General features: G+C 47.7%; 1 protein-coding gene across 2 annotated transcripts; it reads right to left on the bottom strand.

Moving 5' to 3' along the window:
* Positions 1 to 528: 528 nt before the first annotated feature.
* Positions 529 to 14,638, bottom strand: Ces4a (carboxylesterase 4A). Of its 2 annotated transcripts, XM_026413250.2 has the most exons (12): positions 14,581 to 14,638; positions 10,525 to 10,726; positions 7,152 to 7,293; positions 6,836 to 6,969; positions 6,400 to 6,553; positions 4,931 to 5,035; positions 4,748 to 4,852; positions 4,588 to 4,626; positions 3,850 to 3,990; positions 3,291 to 3,371; positions 2,761 to 2,914; positions 529 to 596 (listed from the first exon to the last, which is right to left on the bottom strand). In XM_026413250.2, exons 1-12 carry the CDS (start codon positions 14,636 to 14,638, stop codon positions 529 to 531), a joined length of 1,383 nt encoding a protein of 460 aa, XP_026269035.2. The 2 variants fall into 2 exon arrangements, with proteins under 2 accessions (XP_026269035.2, XP_026269036.2); XM_026413251.2 differs by lacking the exons at positions 10,525 to 10,726; positions 14,581 to 14,638 and adding an exon at positions 6,746 to 6,760 and having other exon boundaries at positions 7,152 to 7,259.
* Positions 14,639 to 14,882: the final 244 nt, after the last annotated feature.

Genomic DNA, 14,882 nt, shown 5'->3' with positions numbered 1-14,882 from the left:
TTGCTGTGTGTCACAAATAACCTGCCTAGGGCTTCCAGACCAGTGGGAACAGGCATGAAGTTGAGCAGGATGAATGATAAGTGACAAGTGGGATGCAATGACAGGCTGTGGCAGTCTGCATGAACTTCCTATAAGAAGTGGCTTCAAGTAGATCTTGAAGAGTGGGAGTACTTAGAGAAGGGAGAGAAGAGGTTGTCCTAAGGCTGTGGGGCACCGTCATGGCATCATGGGATGTTAGGCTGCACAGGGTGGTGCAGAGCTCCAAATAAGAGGCTAAGTCTCCAACTCTGGCTTGGAGGCAGTAGGGAGCTGTGGTAGATCCTAGATTGAGTGGGCAGGACTCTTGTCCCTAGGTGTACCCATAGCCATTCTCCCGGAGGCCTGGGTGATAGGACAAGCCCTTTGGCTTCCTCCCATATGGTCACTCTCCGAATTGCTTCTGCTTCTCAGGTCTCTGAGACTGGTGCAGTCTCCTCCAGAAGGCCATCTTCTTGTCCTTGAGCTTCACACCCACTCCTGTGGTAAGGTTCAGCTGCAGATACTTTTCATCTTTGTCATAGCGTGGCCAGCAGGGCAACTTCCCATCATTGGGGTTCCTATTCCAGAGGAGAAAGGCGAGAGGATTTTTCCCCCTCCCTTTTGTTCCACCTCCTCTTACCCTTCCCTCATTTACCTTCTCCTTGGGCATTGGAGATTAGGAGGACTTTATGGAGATGATGTTTAAACAGATATTTAAGAAAGAGTTGGAAGGGGTGTGGCTTCCTGGCAGACGGAATAGCATGTTCAGGGATTAAACATATGGAAGACCAGGGCTTTAGAAGAAGCACAAGTTCAGGGTTAGGTGAGAACAGGGTGTATGTGAAGGAAAGTGCAAAGGGATCACATTTCTTTTTCTTTTTCTTTTGAGCTGGGATTGAACCTAGGGGCACTAAACTACATCCCCAGTTCTTATTTTTTTTTAATTTTTAATTTTTCTTGAGACAGGGTCTTGCTAAGTTGCTGAGGCTAGCTTTGAACTTGTGATCCTCCTGTCTCAGCCTTTCAAGTCCCTGAGTTTACAGGTGTGTGCCACCAAGCCCAGCTACAGGAAAGATTAATGGAGAGGCTGTCATGCAGTCTAAGGGTATGGGACTTTATTCTGGGGGCACCTGGGAGCCACAAAAGGTTTTAAGGAGGTCAAACGATATTTCAGGCAGACCCGTCTAGTATCATGGTAGGCGCTGGAGAATGTGGAGATATAAAAATAGTCAGGAGGCAGCCAAAGCTCAGTATAGTTGTCACCTCCAACTGAAGCCTCCTCTGCCCACCCAGGTTGGATCAGATACCTCCTCAATATTCTCAAAATGCCTACTGTTCCACCTGGTACAGCTCTCATTGTGCCTGATTTTTGTTTTTATCTAGTGAACTATAGGAGCATGGGGTGCACATCTGTGACATCCTTGAATTCCAGCTCCCCAGTACAGGGGATGGGTACACAAAGAGAGTGAGTGTAGAATGTCGGTCATGTGACAGAGAGGATCACATCCTGTAGACATTTAGGATCTTGTGACTGACTGGGAAAAGGTGAGGGGGAAGGGGCATCCTGGTCCAGCTGATTGTGCAGTTCTTTTGGGACATGCAGGGGCAAATACCCAAAGCAGCCAGCCTTCAGGTCTAGCACGACCCAGATGAGTCAGGGGATCAAACTACTCACCCAGTGCGGGCAAAGTTGGCCCAGTATTTCATCATCCGGAGGCTGAGTGCCTTCTCTTCATCTGTGAATGAGCCTGGAGGCAGAAGGGGATGTGGTATTTGGGACAGAGCTGGGGTGCCAACCTTCAGCTATGCACAAGACTTTCATTTGGGAGAGGATCCCATACGAGGAACTGGCTAGCTCCCTGTGGCCAGCCATTGGAGGGGCGGATCTGCATAAACACATGGGGGGAATAAATACAGAGGCAGGGATTTAGCACCTTTGGAGAATGGGCTCCCAAAGATGAAGCGGATCTCGTCCCCGTGGTCTGCCCCATCATTTCGAGGTTTGACAATTATGCCCGAGGGAGCGTGGTGCTCAAACTCGTACAGGTAAACAGGGGAGCCAGCATCTGTGAATGGGGACACCAGAGAGGGCTGCAGGAAAAGCCCAGCCTGGGATTCCCATCCACCCCATGTATCCCACTCACTGTATCAAGAAGGAGAAAGAGCTTCAGCTTCAGAATCAAGAGAGCATATTTGAATCCTGTCTGCACTACTTGTTAGCTGTAACACCCTGGGCAAGCCTCTCAACCTCTCTGAGCTGCAACTGCTCATCTGCAGAATGGGGACAATAAAATTGAATTCACAGGATTATGGCAAAGATCATGGAGGCCTTCCTCTTTCCTTTTCTGAACTTCCCATTCTTTCCAGGCATTTAAGGATCTTCGGTGACTATCTGTTTTCCAGCCCTAGCTTTGCCTAAGATGCCTAAGCTCCATTCAACTTAGGCAGGACTGTCAAGTTGCTCCTAAGCTTGTCCTCTCAGCCAGGAAAACTTCCTAGACACACTAGCTTTCTCCTTAGGGCTGGGTGAGTCCTTGCTCTGGGAACAAAGAAGGGAACAACCCTTCCTGTTGTACAATTGATAGCTCTCTGCCTTCTCTGTGGCATCTTGGAGTCCTACACCAGCCCAGAAGTACAGAGAGGGTAGGTAGGGGAGCAGTTGATGAACTCAGTTGGAAAGCAGTGTAGTTGGAAAATGGAGGGGAACAGTGTGGTCACTCTTGGGGACATCTCCTCCCATACCCCGGTAGTAGCGGGCTGCTTGCAGCGTGGTGTACACAAAGGTGGCATCTCCAGCTAGGTCCATCACATGGTTTCGGAACACCTTCCAGTCATGCTTAGGGATGTCGTTCAGGTACTCCTCCACCACAAGTGGTATCTGCTCCTTAGTGACATTCTGGGTGGGGAGGCCATACCCACCCTGAGGCCTGTTGTGCCAGCTAGGCCATAAGTGGGCATACCAGTGACTTGGATCCAGCCTCAGCCCCCCAGGAGTTTTGGGATGGGGAGCTTCCCAGGAAGGCCTCCATCTTGGCTGGTTTTTACCCCTGTTTTGCTGCATGAGAACTGCCTCCCACGACCCTGAGGATTCTCCAGGGACCTTGCCCATGGGCAACTATCTAATCCCATTCCAAACCCCTTTGGGCCCTCCAAGAAAGACCCTGACCCAGGCTGAAGGCTCTTAACAGACAGCACCTACGAGGTAAGAAAGAATAAAAGGAGGGGTGTCAGCTCTGTTCAAACTGAGCACCCCTGCCAGCTGGGCTCCTCACCAACAGGGTGCTGGTAATCCAGAGCAGCCTGGTGAGAACTTCTTTCTTCGATGAATACCAGTTTCGTGGGAGCTTCATGATCTGCTCCCAAGACAGGGACCCCGGTGTGGGGGTTACGTCTGAGATCTTGCCCATCTTGAATGGAGAATTCTCAGACAGAGCACACAGCCCAGGAAAGGCCCATGATCCTGTCCTGCTCTGCTTTCTGTCACTTCCACCTGATCTAGAGCTGAAGTGGGGATAGGAGGGCCCATTCTGAGCTGGGGAATTGACCCAGATGTGGGAGAAAAGGAGAGACCCAGGACTTGTAGTTGTCTGGGGGCTCAGGAATGGACATTATAATCCATCTCACCTATGACTTGAGTGAGGATTTAGGGCCCTCAAAACCTCTAAGAGGCCACAAGTCTTTCCCCTCTCCTCCATCATTCCTAGCCAGATCTCCCTGTGTAGGGAATACAGGAGGTTCCCAAATACTTGTATATCCCCAGAGAGGCTACTGGGATCTAACCTGGTGCTCAACATTTTCCAAGAAGCATCCTCTGCTACCCCACTCACTTACATAAGGCAAGAGCCAACTGAACTCCAGATTGTTGACACCTAGAAGATAGGGTACAGGTGAAACCTGCCCCTGGGTCAGGAGCACCACAGGGTCAACTGGGAACACCACACCGTCCACCACAGGGCTCGGGAACCAGATGATCTGCAAAGCCAGGGTGTTTCCAGCCAGTGATCTCACATGTCTTCCCAGGGTTGCTCTGACCTTGGGTGCCCAGCTCAGTAGGTCCTCCTCCAGGGGTTTCTCTAGCCTAGGCTCTTTGGGAAAAAACTGGGAATGGCCATGGTGACCTCTAGGAAGGTGGGTGTGAGAAGGGAACAGGACAGACAGAACCAGGCTACTCAGACTTGTGATGCTTTCCCCACATGTCCGCATTGCTCACTCCCTCATCTCTTGAAAATCTTTGAAAAATGTCACTTCATGGACATAGGCCTGCAGTATTGTTTCATTGCCTTTTGGCTATGATCAAGTGCAATGAGGCCTACACTATCTGTTGTATTTAAAATTCTATCACTCCCACCATGCCTGACCTCCTTGCCCTCTCCACTTGTGGCCAATTGATTATTACCTTCTAAGGAGGTGAATAATTTATTAATTTATAGGGTTTATTGTCTCTCCCCACTGAACATCAGTTCCACTAAGGGAGGGATCTTGACTTCAAGAATTCCTTGAGTATCCCGAGTGCCTGGAACACCATAGGTGCTCAATAAATACTCAAGTTGCAGAAAGTGGCCTGCTTACCTCTTGAGGTTGTTTCTGGAAGTTAAAGTGGAAAAAATTCTGTGGGGGGAGATGAGGGGATCAGAGTTAAAGAAATCTCCTCAATGTGCTCTTGAAATAGATTCCCTGGTGACTATAACTTGCAGGCAGCCAGATCAGGCAGCTAGAATGCTTTACCTACCATCTTCCTGGACACATGCATCATCTGGGCCCCTGATAGAGACCTTAGACACTCTATTATGATCCTTGTGCTGTTGTGGTTGCAGCCAGCCAGGTGAGCAACCTCCTGTAGAGAGATGCATGGGTGCTCAGGGATGCCCCATTCTGCCCAATTACCAAGCCCTGAGGGAAGAGAGATACCCACCTTGGCCACCTTCAATGGGTCACGAGTGATGAAGACTTTGAATAGCACAGTGCCACTCTGGGAAATGGCCCGATGAAAGAGACCCTGGGCTAGAGGTGACAACATCTGTAGGGGTGAGGAGCAGGGCATCCATGAGTAGCACAAGTAAGGCCACTTAGGCTGTTTGGGGTGCCTATCTGGCCATTGCTGAGTAGCCCAAAAGGGCTCAAGGAGGACAAGCAGCTGAGATGGAGCCAGGAATCCTGGGCTGGAGTCACAGACCTAAAGCCAATGCCTTCCTGCCTCTGGTTTGTGCAGAAGGAATCTGAGATTGCGGGAAAGGATCTGCTAGTGTAGGTAAAGAGTCTTTCTCTGCTATAGGATTAGAAATGAGGATAAAGGAGAGACCCTGTGGTTCCTACAGTCCCAGTTACCTGTGCTGATAGCTCTTAGTGTCTTTCTATTGCCCCAGTCTGGAGAACAACCACATTTCTGGCTTCCTATCCTGTCCTCAGAATTCATATGCCCCACACCTGCTGCATCCAAACTCCAGCTGACTGTCATGGCACCCACACTATCCATACAGCAATAGGGACCTTCCCTATTTCCTCTACTTATCCCCAAGTCCTATTTAAGTCCTGTCTATGTGACAGTGTGCCTCACTCTGCCACCACCCTTTACTCTCCATCCTTCCTGCCCACCTCCATTATCTCGTTGGTCTTCCAAGTGTTTTCCCACTTCTTTCTAATTCAGTCCCATACAGCAGACTGAGCTGCCTCTGAATCCACATCTAAATCCAACTCTGTCCCTGCTCTCCAGTGCACTTTGCATAAAGTTGCTTCATTTCTCTAGGCCTCAGTTTCTTTATATGTGGAATAAGGACAACAATACTTTTCTTTTGGAACTATTAATGGACTCAAATGAAGGAATATATATAAGCTGCTTAGAAGAGTCCCTGGCACACAGAAAGTGCTCAGGTGTTTGCGTATTATTATTACAGTGGTGACCTGCAAGGCCCTACATGATCCCTGCTCATTTCACAGAATTGTGTGCTTCCAGGCACACCCCAGGTCAGCAGACCCCAGAGTCAGGGTCAAAGTTGGTTCTCCAACCCAGGCCCTAACTTCCAGGCCTGGTTTGTGACTCTAGCTCTGCTCAGAGGGCAGATAGTGGGCTCTGTTCAGGGAATACAGTGCTGGGAGAAAGTAGGTAGGCAGGAAGTGCTGGGTATCAGCACTGGATTCACTGAGAGTCTCAAGTCTCAACATTCCCTTCTGTTTTGTCATCAGTGCTATCCCTGAACAGAGCAGATACCCTTTGCTAAGAGGGGTGGTACCTTTGACAAGAGTGGTATCCTTGGAAGCAGTGAAGGCAGATCTGGAAACAGGCATGTTCATGTACACGCAGATCTGTGCACGTGCCAGTGGAAGTTACAATTATGGAACCTGGGAGCCTGTGTTTGTGCTGGTCCATTAGGACATCATGCTCACCAGTCCTGAAATGCACATGGCCCCCGACGACTGCCCGAACAAGGTCACGCTGTCTGGGTCTCCACCAAAGGCCTCAATGTTCTCCTGAACCCAGCGTAGAGCCTCAATTTGATCCAGCAGCGCCCAGTTGCCTCGGGCCTCCTTGTCACTGGTGCTGGGCCCCCAGGGGTTCACAATCAGGGACCCAAATTTCGAAGGTCGGGATGCAGAGGGCTTCCACCTGAACCCCACCCTGCTTTCTTTCCCCACTGAGACCTAATTCTGCAACCACACCTGCTTCCATAGAGGAAGGATCACCCCTTTGAGACAGTATGGAGTTATGCCCCTTTCAGCAAATATTAGGCACTACCCTCGCCACCATCTTCGGTGGTCCCACCCACAGGCCATGCCCTTCCCCTTCCACTAGTCTCTGCCTTCTCTGCCTGGAGCAGCTCACCTTAGGAAGCCCAGGATGCCCAGCCTGTGCTGCAGAGACACCAGCACCACTTTCTCACGGGCTGCTAATTGAGAGCCCTCGTAAGTGGAAGCCGAGCCAACAAGGAAGGCGCCTCCCGGGAACCAGACCATCACCTGGGCGAGGAAGGCCAGGGCCTGAGCCGGGTATCAGCACTGGATTCACTGAGTGTCTCAAGTCTCAACATTGCCTTCTGTGGGACTTGGTTTTGTCCCACAAAACAAGTCAGAGTGGGACCGTGGGTAACAAAGTGGGATTGTGGGTAGCAGAGTGGGACCGTGGGTAGCAGAGTGCTCACCGGCAGCAGAGGGTCCCCATGGGCGTGAACCGGCGCGTACACGTTCAGGTACAGGCAATCCTCGCTGAAGCGCAGCCACTTGTATTGTTTCCCCGTGTTTAAGTACATGGAAGTTATCTGTCCCCAAGACTCCTGAAGGCACCTGCGGGTACAATGTTTCCAACCAGTGTCTGCAGTGAGGGGATAGAACCAAAACAAGAATCCAGGCAACTACTGTGTGTGTATGTGTGTGTGTGTGTGTGTGTGTGTGTGTGTGTGTGTGTGTGTGTGTGTCCCTGGAGGCCTCCACTAGTCTTGGGGTACAGGCCTGGGAGATAGGTGGGTCACTCCAGGGCCCATCCTTCTCCATTGATCTTGGGATAGAAGTGACTCCTTGCTCCTGCTGGAGATTGCTGGTGTTGTGGAGAGAGAAATTTGGTGTCTGTTTTTCAACCCCCACTCCCCCTCAGTTTCCCATCGGCATCCCAAACAGTTTCAGAATATACCCTGTCCCCTCCATCCCCTGGAAGTTGCATTGGCGAGGCTATCAAATCTCTGGTCTGGACACTGCCCCAGTCTCTTATGCTTTTCCACCTTGTCCTCTACACTCTAGCCAGAAAGGTTGACAAAACCCACAAGACTGACCATGTCACTTCCCTTCTTCAAACTTCCCTGGCTACCCACTGCCCTCAGATGAAGTTTGAGCAAACTGACCCTGGCCCTCCTTCCCACTCAGTCACCTCCTTCCCAGCCAACCTTGGCTCCAGATACATATGGCCACTTGCCTGCCTCCCAACTTCAAGCCCTGGTGCCTCTTCCCCCTCAGCCAAGTGTCTCCTGCCCTGCCCACCAAACCTCTAATCATGTTTAAGGCCAGCTCTTGTACCAGCCCTGTGGTACTTGTTGGAGTTATTTCCATTGGTTGTTTTTCTCCCCAAGTGACCAAGTACTCTCTGAGGGCAGGGACAGTAGTGGATTTATCTGAGTTCTGACACCCAGCCCAATGTCCTGCATTGTGTGGCTATTTGTAGAGTGTGGACGTCTGGCTGCTTCAACTTTTCTGCCTTCTGGTCAAACCCTAGGGTTTCTATTCTTGTTAGGGTGGAGCTGGACCTATTTGATTGAGTACAGGAAACCCAGTCTGCCTACTCCTTCTCTTCCTCCTATCCTGTCCCTAGAGCATTGCTGTCCCCTTTCATCTGTCCTTCCAAACAATACTTCCACCTGGCTTATCTAAACCTATCATTTCCCATTCACCTTCCCCAGCAACTATTTTAGCTTCCCCACCGCCCCCCCCAGGTTGAATTTTTCAATGGTTTCTCCCTTGACCCCAGCCCCACTCAGATTCTCTAAAGTCCTCAGCACATAACATCTCTCTATCACTTTTGAATGTCTTTGCTCTTGCTTGCTTGACTCCTCAGGTAGCAGCTAATGTTGGTGTCCAATGACCACACCCAGCCTCTCACCAGGAAAGTTGGGGCTTTCTAGCCAAGAACTGGGTTAGGAACAGCAGAGGCTTCTGTTCCCATCCTACTACCAAAGCTACTCCCAACATGGTCACCAAAGACCTCTATCTTGCTAAATGCCTGCTGTTGTCTTACTGGGCCTGGCAGCCTTCAGTGTGGTTGACCATGCTCCCCCTGCCACATTCTTTAACAGTGTTTCATCTTTGTAATACCTCACTCCCCTGATTTTCCTGCTACCTCCTTGGTGGTTCCTCATCTTCTCCCAGGTTTCAGCATAAGAGTGCCTAGGCCTCAACCCTCAGTTCTCTCTCTCTCTCTCTTTTTTTCTGACTGTTCTTTACCAAATTGTCCTCATCTAGGCCCAGGGCTTTACTCTATTGAAACACTCCTGCCATTTTCATGCTGATGATCAGTTTTGCCTCTGGCCCCCTTCATCCAACCACCTATTCCATATCTCCACATGGACATCTATCTGCATGCCAGACTTAAGGTGTCCCAAATGAACTTGTGTTTTCCCACTCCTGCTCTTGCCCCACTCTTCCCCATTTGGGGAAATGGTACTCCTATTCCCTTGGCTGCTCTGGCTAGAAACTAGTTATTATCCATGGCTTCTCTTCTTTCCTTGTGAGTCATAACCAATTTTCTGGTAAATCCCATCAATTTTACCTTTAAAATGAATGTGGAATCTGACCATTTTCTATCACCTTGGCTGTAACTACACTGGTAGAAACCCCTATGTCTGCAACAGCCTCCTAGAGAGGCTGCTCTTCCTCAACCCCCACCCTACAGGTTGTTTCTAAGCAATCCACAGACTCTTTCATTTGACACTCCGTTTCAAACAGCCCTTGTTCAAACAGCTTATGGCCAGTGTTCCAACAATGGATGCCTAGATATCTAGGCAATAGACACCCTAATCTCTAAGCCCCAATCCTCAGGATTTCTAGCAATGGTCATTCCATGTTCTGTCCCCTGATGCTCAGGGCTCCAAATAATAGTCTCAGAATGTTTATTAGAACATGTTTGTGAACATTGTTAGAATGCCAGTGTTCACACTTTGACAGCCAGTGTTGACACAACTAATATCCCAGTATTCTAGTAATAGTGATAATGTTTTTGTTTTGCTGTGCTGGGAATGGAACCCAGGGCCTCTTGCATGATACAACCTCTGCCCTACATTGGTTGGTTGGTCCTGTTCTAGCAGTGGAACCTCTTCTCAACAACCGGTCACCCAGGATGGGATTTGTAGCTTTTTTATAGTAACTGACATCCAAGTTCTCATAACAGACATTTTTCTAAACTTGTGCTTTGACCAGCTGATGCTGAACATTGTTTATGAATGCCATAGAATATTTTGGGCAATAGATTTCTCCATGCTCTGAATAAACAATAAACAATAAATACACTTGTTCTGAATAAACTACCAAGTCTATTGCTTCAAAGGGCAGTTATTGTTCCAATCTTGCTTTGTGACTCCTCAGGCCTTGAGCCCTGCAGGAGGTGGCCACAAGACCCAGGGACTGAAATTGAGCCTGTGCATTCCCCATCTTGAAGCTCCCTCTGCAGGCAAGGACTGGTAGTGCCATGTGGGTTTGTCTTGGATATCAAGCTCCAGAGGAGAGAACTCAGGGTTGTGCTGTGAGTGAGCACACAGCTCCTCAGACATGTTTAGAAAACCTAGCTTCCCAGCAGGCCCTAGGATACAGTGAGGGATCACCTCCACCTTGCCTGGAGCTCTCCTGTGAGAAACCTAGAATAGCATTATCAGTGCCTTAAATCCCATTTGGACCTGTCAACATATTATACAGGTTTGGAAACTGAGGCCTAGAATGGGCCCAGGCCTGCCTGTGGTCTCAGTGAATTGTTCAAAGCCTGACCCACCACCCTCCTCAGACTCTGCCCATCTCCCAGCTGACAGTCCTGGGGCTTACGCAGGTGGGTAGTTAGTGGCATCTTTGATTCCTTTCCAGGGCTTCGGGGGCTGTGGAGGAGCAAACCTACGGGAACCCACAGGAGGTCTGGAGAAGGGGACTCCGAGGAAGACATGGAGGGGCGTCTTCCCCACGAGTATCTGCTTTCCTTGGAGGGTCCCGTATTTGGTGATTACTAGAGGCTTCTTGGTGTGCAAGGCACCTGGGAAGAGAAGGGAGAAGGGTCATCCCAGCTTGGTCACTCTCAACCACAGATAGAACTCTGGCCCCTCTGCCATGGGAACCAGCTACTGCCTTTCATTTCAATAAAAAAGTCTGAAGCATTTTTTTTTTCTTTTTGGTACTGAGGATTGAATCCGGGGGTGCTCTACCACTGAGCCAAATCCCCAGCCCCCACTTTCCCTTCTTTTCCTTTCCCTTTCTGTGTCCTCCCCTTCCCCCTCTCTGTCTCTGTCTCTCTGTCTCTGTCTCTCTCTCTCTCTCTCTCTCTTTCTCTCTCTCTCTTGTTTCTTTACTTCCTCCCCACTTTCTTTCTTTGACAGGGTCTTGCTAAACTGTTGAGTCTGGCCTTGAATTTGCAATCCTTCTACTTTAGCCTCCTGAATTGCTGGGATTATAGTGATGTATTACTGCACCCAGCTAAGCTTGAAGCTATTCATAACAATTGTGTCAATGTTCACTTTCTTGTACTTCTCTCAGCATTTTTTTTCTCTCATTTAAAATTTCAAAGTCATGTTGGTAGTTACATAAAATTTCATGTTTTTTTTATATGTCTATTTCTCTTTGAATCATTTGATGTCAATAAATATGTCATTTACTTTAATTTCTGCTTATCTGCTATTAATATGGCAACATTTCTCTTTTTTAAAATATTTATTTTTTAGTTGTAGTTGTCAATACCTTTATTTTATTTACTTTTATGTGGTGCTGAGGATCGAACCCAGGGCCTCGCACATGCCAGGTGAGCGCTCTACCACTGAGCCACAATTCCAGCCACGGCAACGTCACTTTTTTTGTTACTAATATTTGCCCATCTTGTTTCAGGGAAAAATTTATATATATATATATATATATATATATATATATATATGCATATACACACACATGTACACACACACAAACATACATATTCTCACTCATATGGAACCTTGAATCAATACTCATGTGTATGTCCAAATTTGTGCATACTAGGTATACAGGAGCACAGCTCATTCACAAAGAAACATGCAGAAATTCAATACAGTAGGTTTAGAGCAGAGCCCTGATGTGAGACACTTTCCATGACCTTGGACAAGTTACACATACTTTCGAGCTTCCATTACAACATCTGTATGCACATATGCACACAGGTATTCAAGTATAGTTATACATAGGTTGCAATGTATCCAATCCACAACATACATACATATAACACATGCGTGCGTGCACACACACACACACAAGCATGCTGGTACCATAGCCAGCTCTTGGAATAGATAGGAGAGAGACCAAGTTGAATCCAACTCTCTTTCTGCCTTTGGGTACTTTCTTCTCTTCTAATCTCTCATCCTGCCCCATTCCTACTGCCAAAGGTTGGTTAGGCCTCACATCCCTTATTCTGCAAATCTGATGTAAGTAATTACTAAACCTTGTGGTGTGTCAGAATCACGTGGGGATTGTTGCAAAAATACAGATCCCTAGGCCATGCCCCACACTCTCTGAATGAGAATCTCAGGATTGCATCAGGAAATTAGATTTGCAAATATCTCCAGGAAATCTTGTTGCAATTGATTTTTGGATTGGTGTGATAGAGCACACTCTCACACTCCCAGCTGCAGGTGGCCAAAAAATTCTTCCCTGCCCACGTCTCCAGGTCTCCCCATTTCTGATCTTACATAAGCAATATCGGGACACAAGGGAGTGACTGTAATGGTGGCACTTTGGACATGGAGGCAGGTCAGCAGGGCAAAGGCCCATCTCACCCCTTCTCTATGTGTGCCGCCATTTACAGTTTCCAACACTCTTTCAAATGGGCTTCTCATTGGCCCTGGAAGAGCCTGGGGAGGTCTGAAAGCCCTGAAAAGGACAGTGACCAGTCTGTGGTCTCGTGGGTCAGAGTCAGCAGGTCAGTTTTTTTTTTTTGTCATATGACCTGGATTTTCCCTGAATTCAGGGGCCACTCATGATGGAATAGCTAATAGCTATGCTTTATGGATTTCTTCCTATAGCCCAACAATATATATCTCACCTCATTTCCCCAAAACGTTCATAGGACAAATTGTACTAAGCAGTTGCTGAAATGGAGACTCAAAAGTGTGTACAACTGGCCCAAGGTCATATAGAAAGATTTCACATCAGAGCTGTTCTCTAACCCGTGGTGTTGGTCCACTTCCCACCCCCTAACCATGGGGCTGAGTACTCGAACCTCCCAATAAGAGCTTCCATGGAGTGGCCCTGATCCCATCTCTGCTACTCAGAGGTGACATGGAAGCACTTATGAAAACACTATCTATCTTATTGGCAGTCATGAATTGTGCTAACCAACACCTGGAGTTTCAGCTGCCAGCTGAGAAATGAAAAAATGATGGCACCCAGTTCTGGTGAAGATACAGAGAAAAGGACATCTGTTTGTTGGTGAAGAATACATTGATACAATGCATTGGGAAAATAATTTGGTAAAATATATAAAAAGTTCACATACTTTTAGTCAGTAATTTCATTTCTGGACCCCTGTGCTTTGAAAATAGTCAGAAATATTAAAACAGAGACTGTTCTGTTCCCCACCCCTACCATACTGGGGGTTGAATCCAGGAGCTTTCTACCTATGAGCTTCATCTCCTGTCCTCCTCCCTTTTAAAAATTTACTTTGAGAAGAAGTTCTCACTAAATTGCCCAGGCTGACTTTGAACTTGAGATCCTCCTACCTCAGTCTCATAAGTAGCTGGGATTACAGGTTGCTCCACCATACCTGCATAACAAAGACTGCTCTGAACCCAGTGGACAATGGAAGGATCATTTATATCTGGGGATGAAGTAAAGTAAATATAACTGTAAACTCAAGGTATAAATTACCTTCTGAAAAAAAATTTTTTGTGTGTGTTGCTGGAAATTGACTCAAGGGACACTCTACCACTGAGCTACATCTCTGTCTTTTTTATTTTTTGTTTTGAGACAGGGTCTCTCTAAGTCATCCAGAATAGCCTTGAACTTGCAATCCTTTTGCCTCAGCTTCCTGAGAACCTTGGATTATGGGCATGTGCCACCATGCCTAGCTCAATAAGATTTTAAGTGAAAAAACAAAACAAAACAAAAGGGCAGCATATAAAATATACATACATGCTAATATCACAGCTATGTTAGAAATGTGCAACAAAAAGACAAAAGAAAAGGCAGCAAAACGCTTAAAGCAGTTTTAGCAAAGTTTCCCTCAAATTAAAAAAAATATGCATTTATATAGACAAAACTAATTTATGACAGCAGTCAAACTGTTGTTCACTTTGAAGGTATTGATTGGGAATGGGTACGTGGGATGTTGGGAATGTTCTAGATCTTGATCTGGATGGTGGTTATTTTATATGTAATATAATATTGTATAATTAAGATATGTGCACCTTGCTCTATATGTCTCATACCTAAATAAGGTTACCTAATATACCTAAATGCGATATATTTTTTTACAGAGTAAAAAGCACAATAGTAATTTTAAAGAGAAAGACACTGGGGAGAATTGAGCAGGTCCGTGTAGGGGAGAGGGAGGCAGAAGCAGGCCTCCTGCTTAGAAGGAGGAAGTAGGAAGGAGGGAAGGAGGGAAAGAAGGAAGGCCCTTCACTTGTCCAGGGGTAGGGAGGTGGCAGGGGAGGCAGGAGATGCCCTTCTCATTTTGTAGAGCAGTCTTAGGGCTCAGAGAAGCCAAAGGACTTATTTAGACTTTCAACTGGTGGGTGGGTGGATTAGTGCCCTGAAACTCCGCCCTCCATCTGCTTAGACCTTGTCTAAGTGCCCCCGCCCCACTGTCCAGGAAAGGTTGAGCTGGGACCTGTCCTGGCGGACACTCTCAGGAAGGGTTGAGGGTCTTACCTAGGGCTGTCTGTACCACCAGGCACAGGGTGAGACTCAAACCCAGAATCCACCTCATGCTCCTGCCAGCTCCTGCCTCGGGCTGAAGTGATGGTAGGATAACAGCTGTGACTGCAGACTGCCAAGGCCAGGAAGTCCCACTTATATCTTCCCTCAGTCCCCATCTGCAGGTCCTGGGAAGGGAGGAGTTATGAGCAACTTCTGACCAGCCCACAGAATTATCTCTTCCTTGGGGTGACAGGTCACATTAGATGGTCTTGGCTCTTCAATAAACTGACCCACCTGCAATCCTTGTCCAGTTT

This window comes from Urocitellus parryii, chromosome 15, assembly GCF_045843805.1.
Source record: "Urocitellus parryii isolate mUroPar1 chromosome 15, mUroPar1.hap1, whole genome shotgun sequence".
NCBI lineage: Eukaryota > Metazoa > Chordata > Mammalia > Rodentia > Sciuridae > Urocitellus > Urocitellus parryii.
The sequence above is the reverse complement of the archived record's forward strand: the minus strand, read 5'-3'. Positions and strand labels throughout refer to the sequence as shown.

Bases quoted from the DNA above. Each gene is read 5' to 3' on its own strand.
- Ces4a (XM_026413250.2), bottom strand. From the start codon at position 14,638: ATGAGGTGGATTCTGGGTTTGAGTCTCACCCTGTGCCTGGTGGTACAG. The intron at 2,915-3,290 runs GTGAGGAGCCCA...CTCCCCACCCAG, and splicing joins GGATTACCAGCACCCTGTTG to AATGTCACTAAGGAGCAGAT. The intron at 597-2,760 runs GTATGGGAGGAG...CCTCTGGAATAG, and splicing joins AGCAGCCCGCTACTACCGGG to GAACCCCAATGATGGGAAGT.